Source organism: Perca fluviatilis, chromosome 9 (genome assembly GCF_010015445.1).
Source record: "Perca fluviatilis chromosome 9, GENO_Pfluv_1.0, whole genome shotgun sequence".
NCBI lineage: Eukaryota > Metazoa > Chordata > Actinopteri > Perciformes > Percidae > Perca > Perca fluviatilis.
Window position 1 is genome coordinate 24,532,829 of NC_053120.1, and position 23,600 is coordinate 24,556,428.

Consider the following 23,600-nt stretch of genomic DNA (forward strand, 5'->3'; position numbering starts at 1 on the left):
GAGGCACTCCATACAGTGGGGCTTCATATCTCTGTGTCACCCTGGGCATTCTCCCCTGACACAGCTTTCAGCCCCTCCGTTGTCTGGAGCCCCCACCCTAGGTTTCTTAACCTCCCTCCCCAGGATAGGTGCATTCCAGCTGGGCATAGTACCTGGGTGGTCCCCCCCCTCCCGTCCTCCATGACTGGAGGAAGGAAAAGGCAGAAAAATGCAGCAAGGGCCTTTGACTGTGAGGAGCACAATGTGTGCGTTGATGATGGCGGCGTGGATGTGATGCTTACCTGCCACTGACCCATACAGCTGTCATAGCCCAGCATTTCACAATCTGATGATCCACCCAACAGCCAGGGGAAGATGCCTCGCCGACCTGTCACCTAGATTGGAACGATAAGCACCGAGGATAGACTGACCCGGCTGTAACCCTCAGCATGAATACCCCATCTTCATAATAAATCAGCCCGTGTTTTATACACGTGTTCATTCATTTCATTCAGTGTTTCATACTCACTATGCACACATTTTACACTGAATATTCACTGTATCATACCATGATTTATTGATCATTGTTGATTCATTCAAGATGAACAGCATACACACACATTGTGAGAATAAATACAAATACACACCCAAACAGTTATTTACATTAGTAGATGAAGTTATAATCTCATAATCTATGAGATTTCAAACATGGTGAGAGAGGTCTGGCAGCATCGTGCTTACACATGAGCCTGTGTCGTGCAGTGGGATTGTAAAGCATAAGAGGCAGTAGTGTAATCAAGTTTATATGCATGTGCACAGGGTATACTGCAAGGTATCACAGTGTACCCACGTCTCCGAGGCGGTGACCATGTCTTCAGCTTCTACCTTGTGCACGGTACAGAAAGATAAATGATGAGACCGGAGAGCGATGCAGAGTGAGGGAGATGCTTCTCACTGAGTCCGAGCTCCACCCTCAGGAGGTGAAGTAAGAGTCCTGCATGGAGTAGAGGCGGTCAATAGGGGTGAGCAGAGAGGAGTCACCCAGGGACAGGCAGTCGCTGTCAGCCACATGACACAGAGGGTCTCTGTCCATGTCACCGTACAGACCCTTAAAACCTAAAAACGACACAGCATTATTAATCAATTTCTTAAAGCGGCACTTCATCAATTTTACTCATGAAGTTCAGTTTATTCATCATTAGGAGAACTACTCAGCCAAACAGTGGTATTATGTATTCTGTGGAGGGAGCGTTCTAAAGTTAAAAGAAATAACCCTAGTGATGTCATCAGGGTGGAGCTGCATTATGGGAAATGAAGGATGTAAGGACTGAAAGCCTCTCCTCTCAGCCTCTGCTTTATCAATTATGAACATGTGGCCCAACTTTATGGAAGTGCAATACATTGCTGAAGTACTGCTTTGAGTAAAAGATATAATTTGGATTTGTAAAGGGCTTTAAAGTTAATTTGCACTGTACAAGGGATGGACAAAATAACAGGAGCAACAATATCATAAATTCTAATATAAAAGCCTTGCAGTAAATACTCCCTTTGTAAAGGACAGATATTGTTTCATTAGTGTTGTAACTGTGCTAGAGAGGTGTTGATTCAGGTCATTGTGGTTTTGTTACATTACATTATACTGTAAGATGTCATTTTGCTGTTATTTTCCATTATTTTGTCCAACCACAATATATTTTTACCTCTGGAATTATTCAGAGAAAATTGCATTAAGTTTAACACAAAGTAGAGCTACGACACCAATCGTATTGCATGTCAACAGCACATGCTGACCTCTGTTTGGCCAATACTAGCTCCATTTTAAACATTTTGCCCTACAAATCAGTCTTATACTAAATAGGAAAGGAGTTATTCTACAGCACAAGGAAACCCTAGGAAAACTTACTGCAATACTAAAGATAACTGGGATCCAAATTGAAAAAAGATAAACTATTGTGTATTTGAAAATAATAAACTCCTGACTAAAGTTCTGATTTCACATTGCCAACAAATAATGGCAATACATCATATGTCATTTTAAAATCTTTTTTCATAATTGTACTACTCCCACTCATCACAGAGACTTTGTAGTGCAATACTTTAAACATGTAATTCTCCATTGTGGTTTGATAGCACAGAGGTGTTTACCGTAGGGGTGCATGTGATCCCCTGGCATCTGAGGCGGGGTCAGGCCCTGTCTGAAGGGGTCCATGTCATAGTCCTGCTGCTCCAGTGTGGTGAGTCCCATCTGCTGCTGTTGCTGCTGCTGCTGAATGTGGGTATAGGAGGACCCCAGGTGCTCCAGCTCAGAGGTCAAAGCACCACAGGAGGGTGCTGTGGGGCACCGGAGAAAACACAGGCGACGTGTTTACTGCTGTCTGTTACAGTAATGTTGTCTTTAAGTGAGCTTTTGTGCCCTGTGCTATCTTCATGTAGCTATCAGCCTCTTTAGAGCTCTATTACCAGACCTTTGAGGCTTTCAAAACTTGCATGTGTCAAGATTTCTGACTCTTTGCAATATCTTTGTCTGCTAAAAGAAAATTAAGTAAAGAAAAAAAATGTGTTTCTCATGGCTGAGAAGAAAGATATCTAGGTTTAGCTTTAGGTTTATCATATCATATCATATGGGAGTAATAATGCTATATTAAAATAATACCTGTGTGATGTGATGGGTGCTCTCGCTGCTCCTGAGTCTGCTGCTGCTCCTGCTGCTGCTGCTGTCTCCTGGCCAGTTTCTTCATCTGAAAACATGCACCAGCAGACATAAATCTTACATACAGGCCGAGTGTAAAACATTTTTTTCTCACTCCACAGTCCCCTCTGCCACCCAGGCATAGGGTGTTCACTCAATTGCAAAGTATTAACAGTGAGGTAAAGGACATCTTTCAGTGGAGGAGGGAAACCACACATGAGCCCACTTTGTGAGGAAATATGGGGTTTAATCTACAGTGATCTCGCAATGAGATGTCATCAGTTTCCTGTATGAAGAGATAACCAGGCTGATTTCCACTCTGGCATACAAACACGGTGCAGAAAGACTCCTTTTATTAGTAGCGCATATGACTGTGTGTGTGTGTGTGTGTGTGTGTGTGTGTGTGTGTGTGTGTGTGTGTGTGTGTGTGTGTGTGTGTGTGTGTGTGTGTGTGTGTGTGTGGCGCGGCGCATGCGTGTGTGTACTTTGTATTACTTTGGCTCTTTGGTTCTGGAACCAGACCTGCACAACCCGGACGCTCAGACCAGTCTCTGCTGCCAAGGTCTCCCTTACCTTGGATTAAGATTCAGGGGGAGGAGAAAGTAAGAAAGGGAGGGTAAAGATTGGAAAATAGAAACAGAGAAGAGGTCACTTGAAGGTTAAAAAAATCTGTTTTGCTTCACTAATCCGCCTCAAACAAAGAGGAAACAATAAAGCATGTATGAAATGTCTGTATGTCTGTACTTTGAAGCTTTTAAAGTCAAGTCTCCTTTATAATGTTGCCACGGCTATAGCATATCTGCACTACTAGAAACAGTAGATAGCTGAAATCCTGTCAGACTTATGGGCTAACTTCTATATTTTTTGCATTGAAAAGTTATTTCTTTTTTCCTTCTAAAAAACATGATACAGTAGCAACACATGATTCAATGATTTTCAGTCCACATTCCATAAAATCTGAGCATCACCTTATTCCAAAAAAAGATAAGACAACCATTATTTTGTTAAAATAAAAAAACTACGAAACAAAGTGCTCTTGCATTAGCATCACCTTTTCGGTCCTTCCGTTCAACACACCTGCACAGTAGAATTCGTTTTTTTTAAATGCCACCTCCTATAGAAATGTGATACTGTTATACCTATAGTCTATGTTATATTCTGATTAAAATGACAAGATCCTCAGTTTTAGTTGGAATTACAGTAAGATTGTTAACAGAAAACAACAGTATAAATTGTCTTTTTTTCAGATAGACACCCTCTATGCAAAAAAACACGTGTCATATCTGGAACAGAAGCTATGGAGCGAGGCAGGAACTACAGTTCCTCCAGACTAACACAGAATAAACACTCTACCTTTCGGCAAGGCTTGGATGAGACCTCAAATGAGACTTTAAAGGTCCGTCTTTGTTGAGTTGTCAGAATAGTGCGCGGCCTTTTGGGACGTTTGCTCTCCAGGTCTTCTGATCTAACTCGTCTGCCTGTAACCCTCACAGATTCCTCCTCCTCTTCCTCTTCCCCTCCTCTTCTTCTTCTTCTTCTTCTTCTCCATCAACACTTTTACCTAGTGGGCAGACATGATTTAAAGCAAATGTTTATTTACCTACAAGGAATCCAAGAAGACAAATTTTGAGGGACAGATTTAAAAAAAAGGAAATTTCCTGCCATCAATCTGAGCTCTTCAACTAACCATTTGCCTTCAGTTATGTTGCTATTTAGAGTTGTAGTTTTTATCTTTTATTTAACCACTTTGCCTGATCTCTGCTTTGGTTTGTGGTTGCCTGCATTTCCCATTATGCTTTTGAACAGCCTAGTGACAGAATCCCCACCGGACCACTTGAATTCCTTGATGAGTAGATGCAGCCAGTAGTGGTTTCAGGCATTTGATTAAAAGAAGAACCTGTACCCATATTGACACCTAATCACTTTTCCCAACAATTGTTTATTTTGACCCAGTGTTGGTGTCATATTTTCATATTACTGTTGGGTTATTTATCCAAACTAAAACATGGTTATTTTAACCCGATCTTAGACACAAAAAACTGTCACAAATGTATTGTTGTACAAAATGGTATGCATATGACATTCAAAATTGCAAAGAATACACAAATACTTTACAATTAATAACAAATGACATGTAAGAACTAGATCATAACAGTTCGCAACCACCATATTATAATTTGGGTAAATAACCAAACAGTAATATAAAAATAATACAAACAGTCAAACAAACAACCCGTTGTCTTGTCTTTTCTAACCAAGTATTGCATTGGTACTGGGTCAATTTTGACCTATGATTAGTATACATTTACAAAACACACAGACACACACACGCTCACACGCACGCACACACGCACGCACATACCCACACACACACTGTACACAGCTTGTACCTGTGTCGGAGGAGGTCGGGCTGGCCACACACTGGTGATAGTCCTCTCTGGCACACAGTAGCTGTCCCTCTCTGAGGACGCAGCGGTCTCCAGTCTGCAGGCGGCAGGAACAAACGCTGCAGGTGAAGCAGCGCAGGTGGAACACAGCGGCCCCTGCACGCATCACCAGTTCTGCAGGAGAGATGGCCTCCGCACAGCCCCCACAACGCACTGCAAACAGACTGGAGAGAGGGAAAGGAGGGTGAGGGTGTAACAAGGGAGGAAACTGAGAAAAATGGTGAGAGCTCAGTAAATAACAGAGAGCAATGCTTTTGTTTGGCTGCCTAGAGCTTGAGTATAAGCTGAGACACTTGAGGGCCCCTCACACCTCAGTAAGAAGGGACTCCAAGAGAAAAAAAATGCTTGGTTGACTTGGGGAATGTTGCTGAGTCGAGCTGTCACTCAAAACAACTGCCAACCTGACTTCTCCCCTCTCCTCCTCCTCCTCCTCCTCCTCCTCCTTCTGCCCTAACCACTCAGACACATACCCTTAGCGTGGCGGGTGTGCATCTTAGCGCCTGGCAACCAGGACTGGTGGGCTTAGCCTCAGAGACTGTTGCCGTGGCTCCGGCTGCCTTGTCCGAGGCTGTGCTCCTGGAGAGGCAGGAGAAAAGCTCTCGGCAGGCCATGGCTCCAGGCAGAGGGGGGGAATCAGATCTCCCGGTGGGAGAGGCTGAGCCGCCGGTCCCATGAATTATCTGCGGAATTATCTAAGTCTGCTTAACCAGAGCGGGACAAAGACAGAGCCAGCCCCCAAGCAGCAGGACCATTGTCCGCTGGCTGGCACCGCGGCATTTTGGGTCTGTCACGGAGGATGATGCGTCATCATTCTGGAGCTGGCGTTTGTCTCCAGACTTGACTGGGTCACCATACTAGTCAGCCCAGAGGCATGAGAAAGTGACAGCCTTTTTGCCATGTTTTTGTTTTCACATAAAAAATACTTCATGTGGCCCCAAAAGGAGAGCCTACATAAATCGCTAATTTTTGTAGCCATCAGAACAAAATAGAAGCATCAAAGGTTAGTGTGAAATAAAAAAATAAAAAACGTAATTTGCTGATCAATGCAACTACTCATGTAGTTGATGTTAAAAAGAAATTTCCTGAATAACAGAATAATATTGTCCGTATGTATCTTATACTGGCCACCTATGATGAACCACAGCCGTCATATTTGCCTCATTAAAAAACACTTTTTTTAATCATTTTAATTGTTCATTTATGTATTTTATTCCAGATAATTGTAATTATGTATTCAGGGAAAGGATGCTGTGTCATAGGCCCTTTCAAAGCATGTGCACCACCCATACAAATAAATTACACATCACAAAAAGGAAAGAACTGTGGCACTTTCATGCCTAAAGCAGTTTGACATAATAATAGTGAAAATAAGCACAAACATAAGCAATGGTTGATACCAGTGAATCCACACCTAACAAAGATTTCACATTAACTTTCAAGTGAAACAAATATTACATTTGACTTCCTTCTGAATATGAATAATGTTAAATGGGCATTTAACATTCTGTATTTACAAGCAAACAAAACCTCAGACTAAACACAAAGCAAACAGCCAGGTTGAGACATCCCTGTCAAAAGGTCTGGAGCTGCAACATCCTAAAGACAAACATTGCTGGGACCTCTCACTGTTGCTGGGGGGTCGCTAGGGAAACAGTAAAGTCCATTCCCAGCAGTTCAGGAGGGTCAGTCGGGCTGCTTGACCCATCCGAGTCGTCTGCCCCACGGCCTCAATGGTATGCGCTTTAATATGGCCAACATACCGTCTGGGGTATGTGCATTCCTGTGGCAACACAAGATGCATCAACGAAAACATCTTCAAAGGAAGTGTGGCAGAGGAAATACCCGGAATGTTTCTGGGTTTCTATGATACAGCAAAGTACTTGATTTAATGTCTCATCACGATGCTAATGCTAGATGTCAGCGAAGAAAAAAACGACGGGCATTAATGTTGATAGATCATTCGTGTTTTCGAGAATTGCTTTTTCCATTATGCGCCTTGTCCAGATCGTCTCACCGTAGCCATTATTCTTAAGCGTTGTTAATGCAAAGGTAAGAGCGCCTCCAATACTTATGGAGCAGCTCAAGGTGTTTAATATTTCAGAGTTTCCGTTGACATGATTGGCCCAGAGGCCCTGCCAGGAGAGCGGGAACACTCAGTCACGCTGGATTTAGACATGGCAATTAGTGACAAGATCATTAGAGAGAAATAAGTCAGCAAAATTCTGAGCTCCTCAACACTGACATGGCCAGGGTCAGCCACTCTCAAGGTAGATGCACTGTATAATAAGATGAGGGTTTGGCAGAAATGTGCACGCACACATTTACTCACAGCAAAGCTCTCCTCTCTCATTGTTCTCGCTGTGACTTCAGAGCTGACCTTTGGCAGACAGACTGCTGGTCTAGTGGACATGCAGGCAGACGGATCCTGTTTCTGGATCAGGTTAACCTGGATCCTTTGCTGAACATGCACAGCAACAGAGACATCAGATACAGATCTGCGGGTCAAGTGCACCTCCAGACACACCGCTGATCTGACGACCAATCTGCTGTCCAGTCCACCTGTCCACTGAACCATTTAGCCAATCTTAATCTACTGACTATCTGAGCAACCTAAACATCACATTGTCAGACAGGAATTTGCATGCTGCTTCATTAAATTACAGTACAGGCTGTATTGAATGTATTGTGTGTCCTGTGTGACTGCTGCGGGTCAGACACACAAACTAGATGAATTATATGGACAATACAGTCATGTCGGGAATATTTGACAATCTTCTAATGTGTTGTTTTGTCTCCAGGAACAGTTAATTAATTATTTCACCAAGAATGGCCAAAAGAAAAAGAAATCCATCCAGCCATCCAACCTAGATCGACTTATCATTAATGAGTTGCTGTGATGTAAGTATTAGAGGAATGTATACCAATCTCAGGAATACGCCAATGGTTTTAATACATTTCTGTTAATGTCGCTAAAGACATAAACAATAAGGTCAGTTGGTATGTGGGCCTTATTGGACATCATTTCACCATAATGTTTTGAACTAATAAAGAAGTAAATAAATCATATGTCGTTAAAAATAATTTTACCTCAAGACATCATGATGTGAAAAAACATTTGTGCAGGAAAATGATTGACTCAATTATTGTCCTCTAAAGCCCTAATGCCTAATCTTTCCGTTCTGGTGCTGTATTGCATGAGTCTAAAGTTGCTTAAGTTACACTGGTGCAGTAATTGATACATATGTATTCAAACTATTGTCAAACTGACTGAAAATCAGTACAGTTTTGTAAAGAAACACTCAACAAGAATGCCATTTACGCAACTTGTTTGAATTATTAGGAAGTTGCTAAGAAATGCCCTCTAATCTATAGCGATCAGTGTAACAAAGAACATGCCTCCATTAATGTAATAGTTAAAAAAGATCAAAACTACTCTAGGGGCCAGTGTGAAAAATCTTTTTTAGTTTTTTGAATTCTGTTTGTATGTGATATATCGTGCTTATAGGTAATCCACTAAATGCAAGTTTTTCTCCTTTTTAGCCCATTTAAAAAAAAATATTGCTTATTGCTTATTTGTTGGTGTTGATTTGATTTGATATTTTACTGTAATTATACTTGATCAAATCAAAATTTTCCTGAATATTGGGAGAGAATTGTTTTTAAATTTGCTTGGATATGAACCCTCGGTATGTCCTGGCATGAATCTAAATAATGATCTTGGCATATGAAATAATTCACTATTCTGACACTAGTTGTGTATGTGCAGTATGGCCTCTTGGAGACAGTAATAAAAGCAAGCACTGATGAATTTAGAGTGAAGAGGATATATATATATATATATATATATATATATATATATATATATATATATATATATATAATATAAACTACTTTGTTCAGGAAATTAAAATACTGGCATTATTGTCTTTTAGCTTCCATAAACAGGCCAACGGGCCAAACCTTGTGGCCTGGCTGCCATTGATTTACCACACGAGCGAAACGAAAAACAAGGCGAGATTCAGACAGAAGATGCTGCATGTGGTAAGAGACTAATGTTGTCACAGTATGGAATAATTGTCACTTATGAGCTGGCTTCACACTAGTCCTGCTGGATCAAAGAAGGGAGGGAGCAGAACACAGTTTGCACCACGAGTGAAACACTGACACACTTTTAAAACCGTCATAGTGGACAAAAGTGGCGCTCATGTGTTCTAGGGTGTCTTAACCCCAGACAGGATGAGCAGGGAGGTGAAGACGTGAGACTTTAGAGGCAGAGCTCTGGCACCGGGCCTCCTGCTAATTGGTCAGGTCAGATATCTCACGGTCGGCTGGGCGTTGTCCCATTGCTAGACACAGGGGCTGCTGTGAGCAGAGCTTTCCAGATGCCGCGGCACATAACGCCAGGGCTCATGGAGCGCACTGTCCCCCAAAATAAGTTCACACCATCCTCACCGGCTCTCTTGTATGGATGCACCAGACCTTCTGACATATGGCTCTACTCTCCTAATTACCTCTCAGCCCTGCTTGTTTCTCTGTGCTTTGGCCAAGTGCTATGTTCTCCACTGATCATGCTAAGCACTTTGAATTGTGTGGTTTTATGAGAATCCACTCTGATTTCCATTTATCCATTAAAATGCTGGGTACAATGTTTACGTTAGTGCTTGGTTATCATAAAAAAATGGCATGTTTTAAATGTTTTGCTAACGAAGACTCTGTTCACAAAGGTACAAAGGCCTCCAGCACTGCTGCAGTGTAATTTAGTTGACTGGAAACATGATGGTGCGGAGTGTTTTGGACCAGTAAGTGTAACATTTTCTTGTTTCCCTGCTTGCTTGGCAGAACGACCGTCACTAAATTGTTCAGAAATAATGTGCGCTTCTGCCTGTTAGGCTGTGCAGTTTTTATCTTGGCTCTTGTTTATGTTGTTCTTGTTTTGGAGGAAGAATGAAGGGATGTGGCAGTTGCAGTGGGTGAGAAGGGAGTCGGCCGATGGGAGTTTTGGGAGGGAAGGCCTCATCGACGAGACCATATGTTGTCCCCAGCTTGCAGTTGCCACGCCAATGGGCCTCGAAATTTTAACACATTTTGACAACGTGTCAGTTGAGCTCTACCCCTGGTTGTGTGCTGCGTGTGTGTGAAGGTGTGACTGTGTTGTTTTGTGTGTGTGTGTGTGACCGTGTTGTTTTGTGTGCGTGAATGTGCATATGTGTGTGTGTGTGTGTGTGTTGTTTTGTGTGTGTGTATGTGCATATGTGTGTGTGTGTGTGTGTGTGTGTGTGTGTGTGTGTGTGTGTGTGTGTGTGTGTGTGTGTGTGTGTGTGTGTGTGTGTGTGTGGACTATGCAGTAGTGTTCTCACATTCCTGCTCCCTCGCCACCCCTTCCTCCTACAGTCACCTTGTTTCTTAGTGCACTGTGCCAAGTTCCCTCGAAGTCAGTTTACACCATATACGCACATAAAACAACTACACACACACACACACACACACACACACACACACACACACACACACACACACAGTGCTTTTGCCATAAAATGTACCATTTTACAGTATGTAAAACTAAGTTAGATACATTTGAGTTACTATAAAGAGAAATCCCCCCCCGACACACGCACACACACATAAGTTCTTATTCAAGGTCAGATCTGGACAAGGGTTCCGTTGTGAAAATAGACTTAATAGCGCAGTCATTTTTGGACCCCAAGATCAAATCATAAAATAAAATGAAACTAAACAAAATAAACATCCTATAAGATAATGTAAAGTACAAAACACCATTAGATGTTTTATGTAATATAACATGGACTATAATGTTGGTAGCATTCTTTGCAACATATACGCATGCATGTGCCAAAGCTAAAAGTGAATGATAGAAAAAAAGTACATTATACTACAAACAATCTTTTATTTAAACAAGTAATGTGGTGCAGCTAAATGGGATTAATTTATATACATTTTAGCAGAAATTTTCATCACAAACTGTAATGACAAATTAACATGTGTTACTCTCATTGAATTAACTGTCTTCATGCAGTGACTTTAAAAACTGATGTAGCCACATGAGTTGATAGCCCTTAAAAAATATTTTTCTTACTTAAATTTAATTGTATTTCTTAATGCACCTCTGAGAAAAAAATTATGCCTCCAATACAAAATCAGATGTGCTCAAACAGGAACAGAGTTCATTCAATTGGATGAAGTCGAAATTGAGCCTCTCCCATAGTTGGAAAGTAATGTAGGCCTATATATGCTTGAGTGTTTTATGATTTCAACTGTAGCATCAGAAGGAAACAAATAATGAAGATTAGGAGTTCAGCACTCACTCAGCATAGTCCCGCTTGCAGTAGAGTTTGCGGTCCCGCAGAAAGCAGGAGTTCCTGAGCGCGTCCCCGCACGCAGCGCACCGCACACACTCCTCATGCCAGAGGCCGTCAGTGACTCTGAGCAGGAATCTGTCTGTGATCAGCCGGTGGCATCCGGCACACACTGCCCTCTGATCCATATCTGCAATGACGTGGAAATCCTTTAATTAGGACTCTTTTCCAATCAGCAGGACGCAGCTGAAATACTGGCTAATTTGGCTGAACAAAGTTTGATTAAATTTCATTAAAATGCGTCTTTACTTCGTTATAATGGGAGGGAAAATGGTTAAATAGGCAGTATTGTTTATGAAAATGTGGATAGAGACGTCAATCGTGTTTTAATCGAGTTTAACCGTTGTTTAAATTGACCAAATAGCCTATTACTGTAAGTTCGTTTGATGACCATGTGGCAAAAAACAGTGCAACAAATCAAACAAGTTAAATTCATACTTAAAATGTGTATTTTTAACATCTCTATGTTACTCACTAAAGCTGTATTTACTATGTTATCCAGTTGTACCCACCTAAGCATAATGCCGCTCGATCCACCATTGCACTCCTCTGAAGAAACACTGTGAAACATATTTTTGCCCAAAGTTAATTGAAGGAAAATGAATATTGTCAAATACCACTTTAAATACAGTTAATGTAAGTTTATGAACCCCGTAGCCTACCTGTAAAGTGCGAGTTTCCAGACGGTAGGGAAGTATTTTGGCAACTCTTCTGTTCTTCTCAGAGCATCTCCGGCGCTCAAAGTCCTGCTGCAACTTGCTTCTCGGAGCACAGAGCAGAGCATCAAAGTTTATCTCAGAGCTTCCGACGACCTCTCTCAGTCCACCGGTATTGACTATTTAGGCTTTCTATCAATTATCCTATTAGGAGTGAACGGGAAGGAGAGAGAGAGAGAGAGAGAGAGAGAGAGAGAGAGAGAGAGAGAGAGAGAGACTTCCTCCATGTGCAGGTGCCGGTTACCTCTCTCTCCCCTCTCTCCATCTCCCCCTCTCTCTCTCTCTCTCTTCACATTGGATGCCACAAAGTTACCAGAGACGCGCATGAAAGGTTTTTTTTTCTATTAGAAAGCAATAATGCATATAGTGGTCAGGAAGTATGTGCAGAATGAAAGGTCAAACTTTAAAGGGATACATTGTCCATTAGTTAAATTATTAGATAGATAGATAGATAGATAGATAGATAGATAGATAGATAGATAGACAGATAGATAGATAGATAGACACACAGACAGAGAGATAGATAGATAGATAGATAGATAGATAGATAGATAGATAGATAGATAGATAGACGCTTTAACAAACTTCATCAAGTTTTACAAACAGGATTGTCAATGAAGATGCCAAATATGGGGTAGTGAACCAAAACAAAAAACAATTATTAAAAAAATCTGATTTCCGTCAATATTCTGTTTGTTTTTAAATATATGTATGAACACATACCATGCAAACATGTTTCTGTAAAAGCTCTAACATATCTTAAGTATTTCTGTATAGCCTAACTTGTCATCCGATATACAGTGATGCCGATAGCCTGTCTCCGATAAATGAATATGCGCCAATATATCGGCCTGCACGATTTATCAGTCTGGCTCCACTATATACCACATTTTGATTTATTCTTCTTTTACACTGATATTCAATTTTATACAATATGTGGCAGCACCACCACCAGCTTGTGATGAGGAGTAAAAGGCGTTTGTGATGTTGAGGCCTGTAACTGTGACAGACTGGAACCATGAGAAGGATTCAGGAACATCGAACATGCTTCAGTATGTGTTTACACTCGGCAGACGCCATCTGGTGGTCAACGACTGGAAATATAAAGAAGGGACAACAGTTAAAAATGGAAAATATTTCTGGGCTGCTTTTGTCTGTGACATATTAAAAGAAAGATTTAAGCACATTGGTCAAATGTGATGAGAAAATTGATATTCTATCAACAGATTAGATTGTTGCTCTCTCAAAATGTTTTCATAATTTTAAAACATGTCCTTGTTTCTCTACATTTTGTCTAGTTTTAGAGCCACATAATAAAATGCAGTTTCAGATTATTAAGGGTGGAAAGTAAAAATGTATTTGAATTTTAAAAGCAGCGTTAAAAAATATAAATCAATTAAACAACATTTGCACTGGCTTCAAATGTCCAGATCCCCCTAGCTCTAACTGTGATGTTAGAATATATTATATAATAAGTGAAATAAAAACACAAGACAAACACATTTCAGATACATTTTTAAATAACTTTATTCTGTAAGAATTCTCAAATGAGTTTTAAGAAATGCATGGATGGTTTCTGTTTTTATACAATTCCTCTTTGAATAAAATATGATTTATTTTCAAATTGCATTGGGTTGCTTTCAAAACGGACACCTGAAATTACCTATTTACAAAAGAAATCTGTTAACAATTCTATTAGAATTCATTTGACAGTGTACTCGATCCTCCGTCTCAAGACTCCACCCTCCCCACAACCTCAAAATACTTTTTTTGTTTTGTTTTATTTTTAATTACAATGTATTGCTTGGTACAAAATATGCTGTTTTACAATTTGAATCAAGTCTTCCGTCTTCATATAGCTGACAATGTGGGAGTATTTACAGGGGGAAGGGGGGGACTGGTGTCATGTAATCTGATGCGGAGCCTCCAGCATCTCCATCAGGAAGGTGTCGATAGGCGTGTCCCCGATCAGCTTGAAGAAGAACAGATGCTCCAGACACTTGAGGCCGATGGAGCGCAGGGCGGGCAGGCGGAGCAGCAGCTTGGCAAACCTGCCGAAAGGGAAGGTAAGAAGGAGAATCAAACTTTAGTGATCATCATTTTCTATTAGGCAGAAAACCATTATTATGTTCACCATTCCAAATATATAAAACTGCATCCCAATCAATAAGATAATAAAATCCTGTTTTCAAAACACTTTCTCCAGTCTAACATTTCAATTTGATCAGACATGCTCCCAAAGTTTTTTGACTGCACTACATTTCATTTGGAAATGTCACACTACCATATTAATCTCACAACTGTAGTTAATAGTTACTTTGTCGATCACGATTTATGCAAACCATGCAAAAACACATCAAATATGATGCACTACTCTTTGGTTTATTAGCAAATAGAGTATTTAATTAGGTCTATAGCCCAGTGAAATGCTGAATCCAAGAATTCTACTTTTAAAGCAGTATTTTTTTGTTACGTTATCAATGTATCTATTTAAGAAAATTAATTAATCCAATAGTGTAATATTAATTTAATTTCTTCTTTTTTATTGTGCTGTCAATTAAAATCGCAAGTACATCTTAAACTAACTAACAGGGTAGGGCTTTTATTTCACATCATCTGTTGATCTTATAAAGCTCCCAACAGTAAATGACAATAATCAATTGCAACCTTTTTCTATAGGCAATAACACTACGGCCTCTGTCCTTTTAAGTCTAATGCTGTAGTAAGTGTTTAAGAGCTGTGCGGTAATGTAAAATAATCTATCTTCATTGCTACGTACAAGTCAAAGCGGTAACTAAACAATGGTGTTTGGTATTGATTGATGCTGTAACGTAATGCGTTTCCTACCTGCCAGGCTGGTCTGGGTATTTCTGTTTCGTGTACGACTCCAATGAGGCGTAAACTTTTTCCCTCAGCGCCTCGACCTCGGGTGGGCTTGAAAGACCTTTTGCATCTGAAACAAACACATAGTCACAGTCAGACCACACTAATACATCAAATGCACAATATCTCAAAGCCACAGTCTAAACTGTAAAAATACATGGGTTTCATAGTGAAGTCCCTCCGATTCAGAATCGTGTACTGTACGTCAAATACATACATATCCACCTTTTGCATCACAATCTACCTGATTTAGCAGCATGCAAATCAAAATCCAGATTCATTTCTCATCCAAGGTGTTCTTGCTTTCTAGCATACTGTGTAAAAGTGAGCAGTGACTGGTGGCCGGTTAGCTCAGTTGGTGGGGCAGGCGCACATACGTGGAGGTTTGTTCCTCAATGCAGAAGGTCCATGGTTTGAGTCCGACCTGTGATGGTTTTCCTGCATGTCTTCCCCCTCTCATGTCTGAGCTGTCCTATCATTAAAAGCGGATTTTTGGGGCTTTTCCCTTTATTGACAGTGGATAGACCGGAAAGGGGGAGAGAGATGGGGGATGGCACGCAGCAAAGGGCAACAGGTCAGATTCAAACCCTACGCCGCTGCAGGACACAGCCAACATGGGGTGAACGCTCTTACTGGGTGAGCTACAGGCTGCCCGCATAAAAAAATCTTTTTAAAAAAAATAAGTGAACTGTGACTGGAGGCTGAGCTGACCTGGGTTGAAGAGGACGATGGCTCGCAGGCAGCCAAGCTCTGTCTTATCCATTTGCATATCTTTCATTTTGGATACCAACTCTGTCAGGACTCTGCAGGAGATCAATAACATTAGAGAGTTTTGATAATGAAAGTGAATGAACCAAAAAAATAACTAACAAAATACTGTATATACGTTGCATCCATTTCTCCACAAAATTTCAATACGGTAACTAATTGCCTCATCTTTGCACGCTACCTACCTATCAAAGATGGAGCCCACTCCAGCACTGTGGGCGCTGCTTCTGTGGACGTGGAGGCCTGTCGCCAACAGGATGCCATCTTTTACCGTGACTGAGCGATGCGAGAAAGATGCGATAAGAAGCTCGTTCCAGCCTGGATGCAAAACAACAAAACAAGCCATCCTTTAATCCCTCCCTTCAGGTCCTTCTCAAATATGTGTTAATGATACATGACGTGATTTCTGTGTCAGTTTTCCCCTGCTTTGCTTAAAGCTGCACGGATTCTTATTAGGTCTCATGTGTGGCTTCAGCACTTCCTCCTTCAGGCCTGTGTGTGAAATGTCTCACCAGCAGAGGTCAGCGCTGGTGTGGCTGCAAACCACACTGCTGGGACTTTGCAAATAGTCCAGTTATATTTGGTTTCACTGCTCCATTAAACTAGATGGCAAAAATTGTATTGAGCAAATGTAAAAGACTCAAATAGACAGCATGCCTGGGGATGAATAAGTGCCCTGAAGGAAATGCTGCCCCAGCATGCAGACAATGGGGCGTAGAAAGGCCTGTTTACTGTTGTAGGGAAATAACAGTAATAATAATAATTTATAGTTTTTATTAATACCCAGTGGGGAAATTACAATTTATACATGTGTGTGTGTTTTCTGTTTTTATATTAATGCTGTGCATCTCACAAATGCACATGTAGGCGTGTGCATATATGTCTGCTGCATGCATGGGATTGTGTGTGTGTGTGTGTGCGTGCGTGCTTGTACCTGCTCGTAATAGGATGACCTGGTCATCCAGGGGGAGTTCGGAAAAGTGTGGGATCCTTTTGGCCCACTCCACCAAGGTGAAGAGCTGCTTGTCTGCTGCTTGGCAGATATTGGTGACAGGGTCGTTTGTCTGGAGAGGAACACGGGGGAGGAATGCAAAAACAAAGCAGTCAATAACTGTGCTGGTGAGCTCCTTCAGTGACATCTAAACGTGTCTGACGGCGGTTAATGAGTGGGTGCAGCTGTGACTATTTCCGGGTCTTAAATTTCCTCTCAAGACTTGTGAATGTTTTAACACATTGTTGAAGTATTGAAGTTTAAAGAACAGAAACATTAGAGCCACCTTACAGTGCAATGCAAGCTAACCTAAGTGCAGCCTAAAAGCGACCACTGAGTTGAATCACTTCTTTTCTGATGCACTGTTAGCAAAGTTCAACATTATGAGCTTTGGGTGGTAGAGTTTATTGCGGAGCTGTTGCAATGGATTGCATGAGATTGTACAGGTCTAGCCAATAAATTGGCAACACTGTGTCTACTTACTGATAATGTAATGACCTCTGAAATGGTTCTCAAGTCAAATACTGCAATAAATATTGCATTGTAAAAAAATAAATACTGTCAGTCTGATTCAATTATGCAGTAACACTAGAGACTGGATTTAGTCCCAAAAACGGTTTGTTGTGTTATTTATTTTTGAGTAGCTTACTAATCGAAAAAAAAACTTTGAATCTTGCAATTCATGGATCTGTTGCATTAAGTGTTTGGAGATTATGTCCTGAATTGAATTTGACTTGGCCTGATCATATTCCTTCATTCAGCTCCTTTACTCAGCTTGCTACATATGTTTTTACCACCACAGATCAGCCAGTATAATAAAGCAGCATTTAAATCCTCCATCTGTTAGATACCACTTCAGCCTCATGATAGAAACAGATTAATAATTCATGGGTTTGACCAAACCACGCTCAGTGTCTGTGATTCTTACTGAGTTGCTGGGGCTGCCGTCGCTGTACGACGTCTCTGTTTTGGGCTCCACAGCCAGCTCAGCATCCAGGATCTTGTCCACGGGCATTTCCTCGTTGAAACTGCTGGTAGATTCCACCTCGTTCTCCCCTCGCTCCCTTCCACGCTGCCTCTCTTCCTGCACCGCTGCGCGCACGCACACATGCACACACGCACACACACACACGCACGCAAGCACGCACGCACGCACACACAGGACAATATTAAAAACGATTCTTTGCTCTACAGTTTGACTATAAGAAGACTAAAGAAACACCCTCAAAGAGGACAGAGAGTCTTACTGTAATCACTTGAACCCAATAATTAATGAATCAATTCATTTGACCAACAAAATGTCAGAAAATTCCTATCAACATTTCCTAAAGATCCAAGATCGTGGTAGTAAGCAATTTCTTCAGTCCAAGACATAAACAATATTTAGTATAATATTACATAAAACAAAGAAAAGCACCAAAGACTCACAATAATGAGGCTCCAAGTCAGGAATGTTTGACATTTCGCTTAAGAAATTACATTAACAAATAATTGATTACCAAAATAGTTGCTGACCATTTATATTGATCGATTAATCAATGGTAAACTAATAGTTTCAGCTCTGAATTGAATACTTTTCTTAAATGACCCCTTTAGCAGCTTCAAAATGAGATTAGATTTTGTCGTGTTACACATATTTCCATGGAGCCTGACATGTTTAGTATTTTTGGTAGCTTTGAGATCTTGACTAGAATTTAAAATACATTTCTGCAGGTTTTCAACAATGCTTACCCCCTTAACAAGCATTTGTAATAATGGAAATAAAGATCAAGAACAAATCCCAGACCAATCCTTATTAAACATATCACACCTGCACACACACCTTCTCTCTTCATGCCCATGGCCAGGCACTTCTGGTAGCGACAGTATTGGCAGCGGTTTCGCTGGCGCTTGTCAATCAGGCACTCCTTCATGTCTCGACATGTGTAGGTAAGATCTTTACGTACGGTCCTCTTGAAGAAGCCTTTGCATCCCTCACAGCTGTACACACCGTAGTGCTTTCCTGTGGAAACACAATTCACAACATCAGTACTGCTTTTGAACCAACAATGTGGCTCGATCTCCCAGTGCATAAAACGTAAACATGTAAGGTGACCAGAGGGCTATTTCACAAAACCAAGATAAGGGATTAACCTGGGATTTCCCACTTATCCTAGCACCTAAGTTACCATGGAGATTTATTCTGTACAGCTAGCCTAGTCCCGACCAGGCTAACAGCCATGATTTATTAATCCTGCTGCCTTTTATGTTCACTCAGCAGTGCTTTTACCTTATTGTTATCATCCTGCATTACAATACAACAGGTGCATATTGCTGTTCAGTTAACTAATGTTATTATTTAAAGTTGTGACCATTATTTTTTATAATTATTCATGTTGCCTGCCTGCTGTTCATATTGTTGTTAGAAGTTTGATGAATATATTATGGCAGTTGTTGAGATAATTACAAAAGGCTGATAACACTTCAACTGTGTTTTAAATGAAGTCTGTTACTAAGGGAAATGCATGCAATGCTGTACATGTACATTTTTTTTAATTCTTTAACAATAAAGGATCATGTTTGTTCTGCTTCCATGTGCATTGTATTTGGCATTCTTAGCACACAATTTGTGTTGTCCAGTAAACTGGGATTATAATTTGGGAGGATTGTACAATTTTAACAACATATCCTAATTATACAATCCTCCCAAATTATAGACTTAGTTCACTGGACCAGTAACTATCTAGTGTTGTAGGCTACTGTACATTCATGTAACAACAGGGAGAGGACACCCTAATGGTTTTTTACCTTATATTTTGCTGGGGGGAAATGACTGATGAATATACTCTGTTGCATTCATGTTTACAGTGTGCATGGAATTTATCACTTAATTATCTTTATAGTTTCTAGATTTTAGAGTCCAATTTCTTCAGTGTCTTTCTTTTCTATGTCCATATATACGAGGGAGCAAAGCATATAATATGTAGAGACGGAAACTCGGCCTCTGTTAAAAAAAAAAAAGCGAGAAAAAGCGTGGCAGATAATAGCGGGCCGACTGAATGATATATCTAAAAATATACATTTAAGAACTACTGCTCTTAACTGAAACCATTCAATGAGTCACTAGTCATTTGCAAAAACAAACAGTTGTACACTTTGCATTAAAAGCGAGCAGTGTAAGTTAATATGACTTAGGTAATTTATATTTTAGCCCATGAGAGAGAGGGAGAAACAGAATGAAAGAGATATTTACGCATCATATTCTAGCATTATAGAAAATTGATCTTCATGATAAATTTCCTGAGTAACATTATCTTCTGCTTACTTTTAAGGCAAAGAATACAACTGTTAATTGATGCAAATGATAATTTTGTTTTATACAAATAATGTGTTTCATGTTATCATGCTTCCATAAGAAGCTGCTGCTCACTCTGTGTAAAGTATGTGCAATGCAGATTCTCCATTTTGGCATCAGTAAATCTGTGATCGACCTCGTGGTCTGTTAAAGAAAGCCGTGAGCGCGCATCTATCCAAATTACTTCAGCCTGGCTTGACCTAGTCGCACCTCCTCAGCCTGGCTTGGTCTTCGTGAAACGCACCAAGCCAGGATGCACAGATTAGACTAGGTCAAGCCTCACTTTATCGGTTATCCTGGATTTATAAATTCTGCTTTCGTGAAACAGCCCCCAGATGGTGAATCTGTATTTAGGTACATCTTTGGAATCACTATTGAAAGCATGTAGCCTTTCACTTCAGAATGACACACCCTTTGTAAATACACAAAAACAATTAAGAGATCTTAGCAACAGCCCAAATGCTAGGCAAGGCATTTATGATCACCAACCACAACAACATAGCCCCTGCTTTTGAGATTTGATCTGAACCAACTGAGGACTGTACCAGATAATCACACCCACACAGTAGCAATGGCTCGCTGAGATAAAGCAGCACCAAACTGATGTTTTACCTGAATCCGTATTCAGATGAATATCATTTAGCAGTGCTGTGATGAGGTCTGAAGCCAGATTGAAATCTTTCAACCTGTCCAGGTTGCCTTTCTTTAGAAGTGGCTTAACAACTGCAGTTGTCAGTGATTTTGGAAAAATGCCTGAGAGGAGTGAGTGAAAACATTTTTGAAAGAGCTGATCGGCAGTGTGTCATGACAGCAGGTGGATAAATTAAGATGCTTCACTAAATCCTCCAGAGTTTTAAATGTTAACAATCTCGCCCAATTGTTTTTATGCGGTTGCAGCTGCCGTCTGGTTCTTACTGTTTGACATGGAGGAATTTATAGCGACTCTGATATTTTTCCGATTTTTTCTTTACTAGAAAAAGTTGCAAACTCTTTACACTCATTTAGAGATAGGAAGTCAGTGGCTAACCATGTTAGGGGATTAGTTTGCTTCATAACAGTGGTAAACAAGGCACAATATTCCTGTTAATGTTAGAGAAAATGGTTTGTCTAGCCTCATTTATTTCACAATTGTGAATATGGAGCCTCTCTTTAAAGATGTTGTAATACATCTGAGGATTGCTTATTCTCCGTTTGCGCTCAGCTTTCCTGCATTCTCTTTACTTTTAACAGCTGGGGTATTTCTCCACGGTGCTTACTTGTTTCAGGTGCAATAACTTTACGAGTTTTACAGTCAGGGTTGTCAAAGAGCAAATCAACATTACACTGATCAAACTGACAAAATGCCTAAAAAGTAACTTTGAAATCAATCTTTCTTTCTTATCTTTCCTTCAGTTATCTGGGTGGCAATGTTTGTGATGAGTGGGAGTGTAGTTTGTTTGCCCTTCCCTCTCCCCCCTCCTCACCCTCTAACATTACCTGAGGAGCGGTCCCCGCAAATGGAGCAGATGTGCTTTGACATTCCCCCGGGGCTCGTACACTGGTAGTTGATGTTTCCCAGGTTCTGTAGGCCCGGCGGAGGCTTGATGTCCTCCGAGCTGCTTACACTGTTCATAGAGTTCATCTGACACGATGACAGGAAGACAGAACAGAGAACAGAGACAACAGAGACAAAGAGTTGAAGCTGAGGTGGCCAGAACTGAACGACACAGAGCCGAGGAGGAAGCGGAGGGGAAGTAAGAGTGAAAAGTGCAGAGGCCGTCTCATGACACTCTCCCCCTTCCTCTATTTTCACATTTTGTCTTCCGCTCACCCATTATATTTTTTTCTTTTCTCCACCCACACCCTTTATTGTGAAAGTGCAGGTTGCGATCACATGCTGGGTAAGTGGGTGGTGCAGAGGCTTCTGTCAGAGGCTTGTCATACAGGTTTTTTAGTGTTTGTTGACAGGGAGAGGCGTACGAGAGGAGTCACGTGTGCAGAAAAAGCACTTCTCAGACACAAACAGCAGAGGGCGCTAGTGTGTAGGGTCTTCCAATTTCTGAGAATAAGTTAAAGTTGTTAAAGACATTGCACTTGTGATCCACACACAATTAGTTTCACCACTTGTTTTCATTGATCACAAGCTTCTTATAATGGCACCACAACAATTCAAACCTGAATTAAAGGGACTCTGAGACATTAACACATCTCATATGTCACCGCTGAAACCTCTTAAATGAGGGAAACCTGTTCGGGACCGCGGAACCAGTCCTGTTTCCTTTTTTTTTCGATCTTATCATCCTTTCACCCTTTGACCGTCTCCCGCTGATGACCGCCTGACCGGATTCCATTTTTGTGCTGTGCATTTTTGGTTTTGGTTTAGTTGTTGTTGTAAACATCTGCAATCTTGAGTGGAAACAACAAGACTGACCTATACATGCCCTGCTGCCCTATATATTTGATGCTGCGAAGCATATAGGACATCGTTCCCACAGTCACCTCAGGCTCTTCCTATCACTTATTTACAATGTGCACTCTCTTCTGAATATCCTCCAATGGCAGACTTAACTCAGGCCTGTGACCCTGACAGCAGAGGAGAGTATACAAGACATCTTTTTTTATGTTATTTTCTTTGAGTTTTCCTGGAGCTCACTAGTTCTCTGCACCGCAAACAACTCCTGCTGTAGATGCTTCAAAGGCCGACAGTCACACTTAAATGAGTGGTAGTCACACTTAAATGAGCATTGAGCCCCCTGCGTACTTGCTAATGTGAGTCAATAAATAATGAGCAGCTATTCCTCTTCAGCGCAGAATATTCACAAATAAATCATTTTACACATGTATGGATTGAAAATACTTGTGGTGCATTCAAACAGTTGTTCAGACATGTCGCTTTAGACAGACAACATACTTCTTTAGAAAAGTGCTACAAGCACTGAATATGGATTATTGATGCATCATACATTCTTTATACAACACATGCTTTGAGGACCACACTACATCACATATGTAATGTTTACAAGAGACAAGCGCCTCCACTGTTATTTATTTTTAACTAAATGTCATTGGGTTTTAGATTGTTGGTCAGACATAACAGGCATGTCAATGTGGGCTTTGGGAAATTGTAATGAGCATTTTTTCAACTTTTTTTCTGTCATTTTTTGGACCAAATGATTAATCAGTAATTAAATCGGTCATGGAAATGCAGCTCCTCCCCCCCCACCCTATGTGAAACTCAAAGCACATGAATGGAAGCAGCTATCACTCTCAGATTGATTGACAGGTATTCCTATGCATAATGAAACGATATGACATAACTAAATATCAAATCTGAGTTTCAAATGTTTACGCTTGCTGCTGTTACAGGTTTGTTTACATCGAAATGCAGCATAAAAATCATATTATGTCATATTATGAGTTGAAAAATACTTTATTCTTCA

At 40.7% G+C, this 23,600-nt stretch overlaps 2 protein-coding genes across 5 annotated transcripts in view; both read right to left on the reverse strand.

Moving 5' to 3' along the window:
- Positions 1–594: 594 nt before the first annotated feature.
- On the reverse strand, positions 595–12,302 carry lmx1a (LIM homeobox transcription factor 1, alpha). Its single transcript, XM_039811798.1, is given in 10 exon segments — positions 595–1,095; positions 2,125–2,310; positions 2,633–2,717; positions 3,164–3,241; positions 4,022–4,185; positions 4,188–4,229; positions 5,059–5,279; positions 11,439–11,619; positions 12,002–12,049; positions 12,152–12,302. Coding segments are annotated over 9 exon segments (1,128 nt in total). The 5' UTR covers positions 12,030–12,049; positions 12,152–12,302; the 3' UTR covers positions 595–952.
- Positions 12,303–13,814: 1,512 nt separating this feature from the next.
- Positions 13,815–23,600, reverse strand: part of rxrgb (retinoid X receptor, gamma b) — a 34,434-nt gene continuing 24,648 nt past the window's right edge. Inside the window, exons 3-10 of one of the 4 annotated variants that reach the window (XM_039811991.1) lie at positions 21,658–21,802; positions 18,658–18,849; positions 17,776–17,939; positions 16,791–16,920; positions 16,042–16,174; positions 15,800–15,891; positions 15,053–15,158; positions 13,815–14,256 (exon numbers count right to left, since the gene is read on the reverse strand). In XM_039811991.1, the coding sequence (XP_039667925.1) occupies positions 14,109–14,256; positions 15,053–15,158; positions 15,800–15,891; positions 16,042–16,174; positions 16,791–16,920; positions 17,776–17,939; positions 18,658–18,849; positions 21,658–21,802 (1,110 nt within the window). In that variant the 3' untranslated portion in view covers positions 13,815–14,108. The remainder of the gene's footprint in view (positions 14,257–15,052; positions 15,159–15,799; positions 15,892–16,041; positions 16,175–16,790; positions 16,921–17,775; positions 17,940–18,657; positions 18,850–21,657; positions 21,803–23,600) is intronic. The other 3 variants (XM_039811993.1, XM_039811992.1, XM_039811994.1) reach the window with 3 other exon arrangements.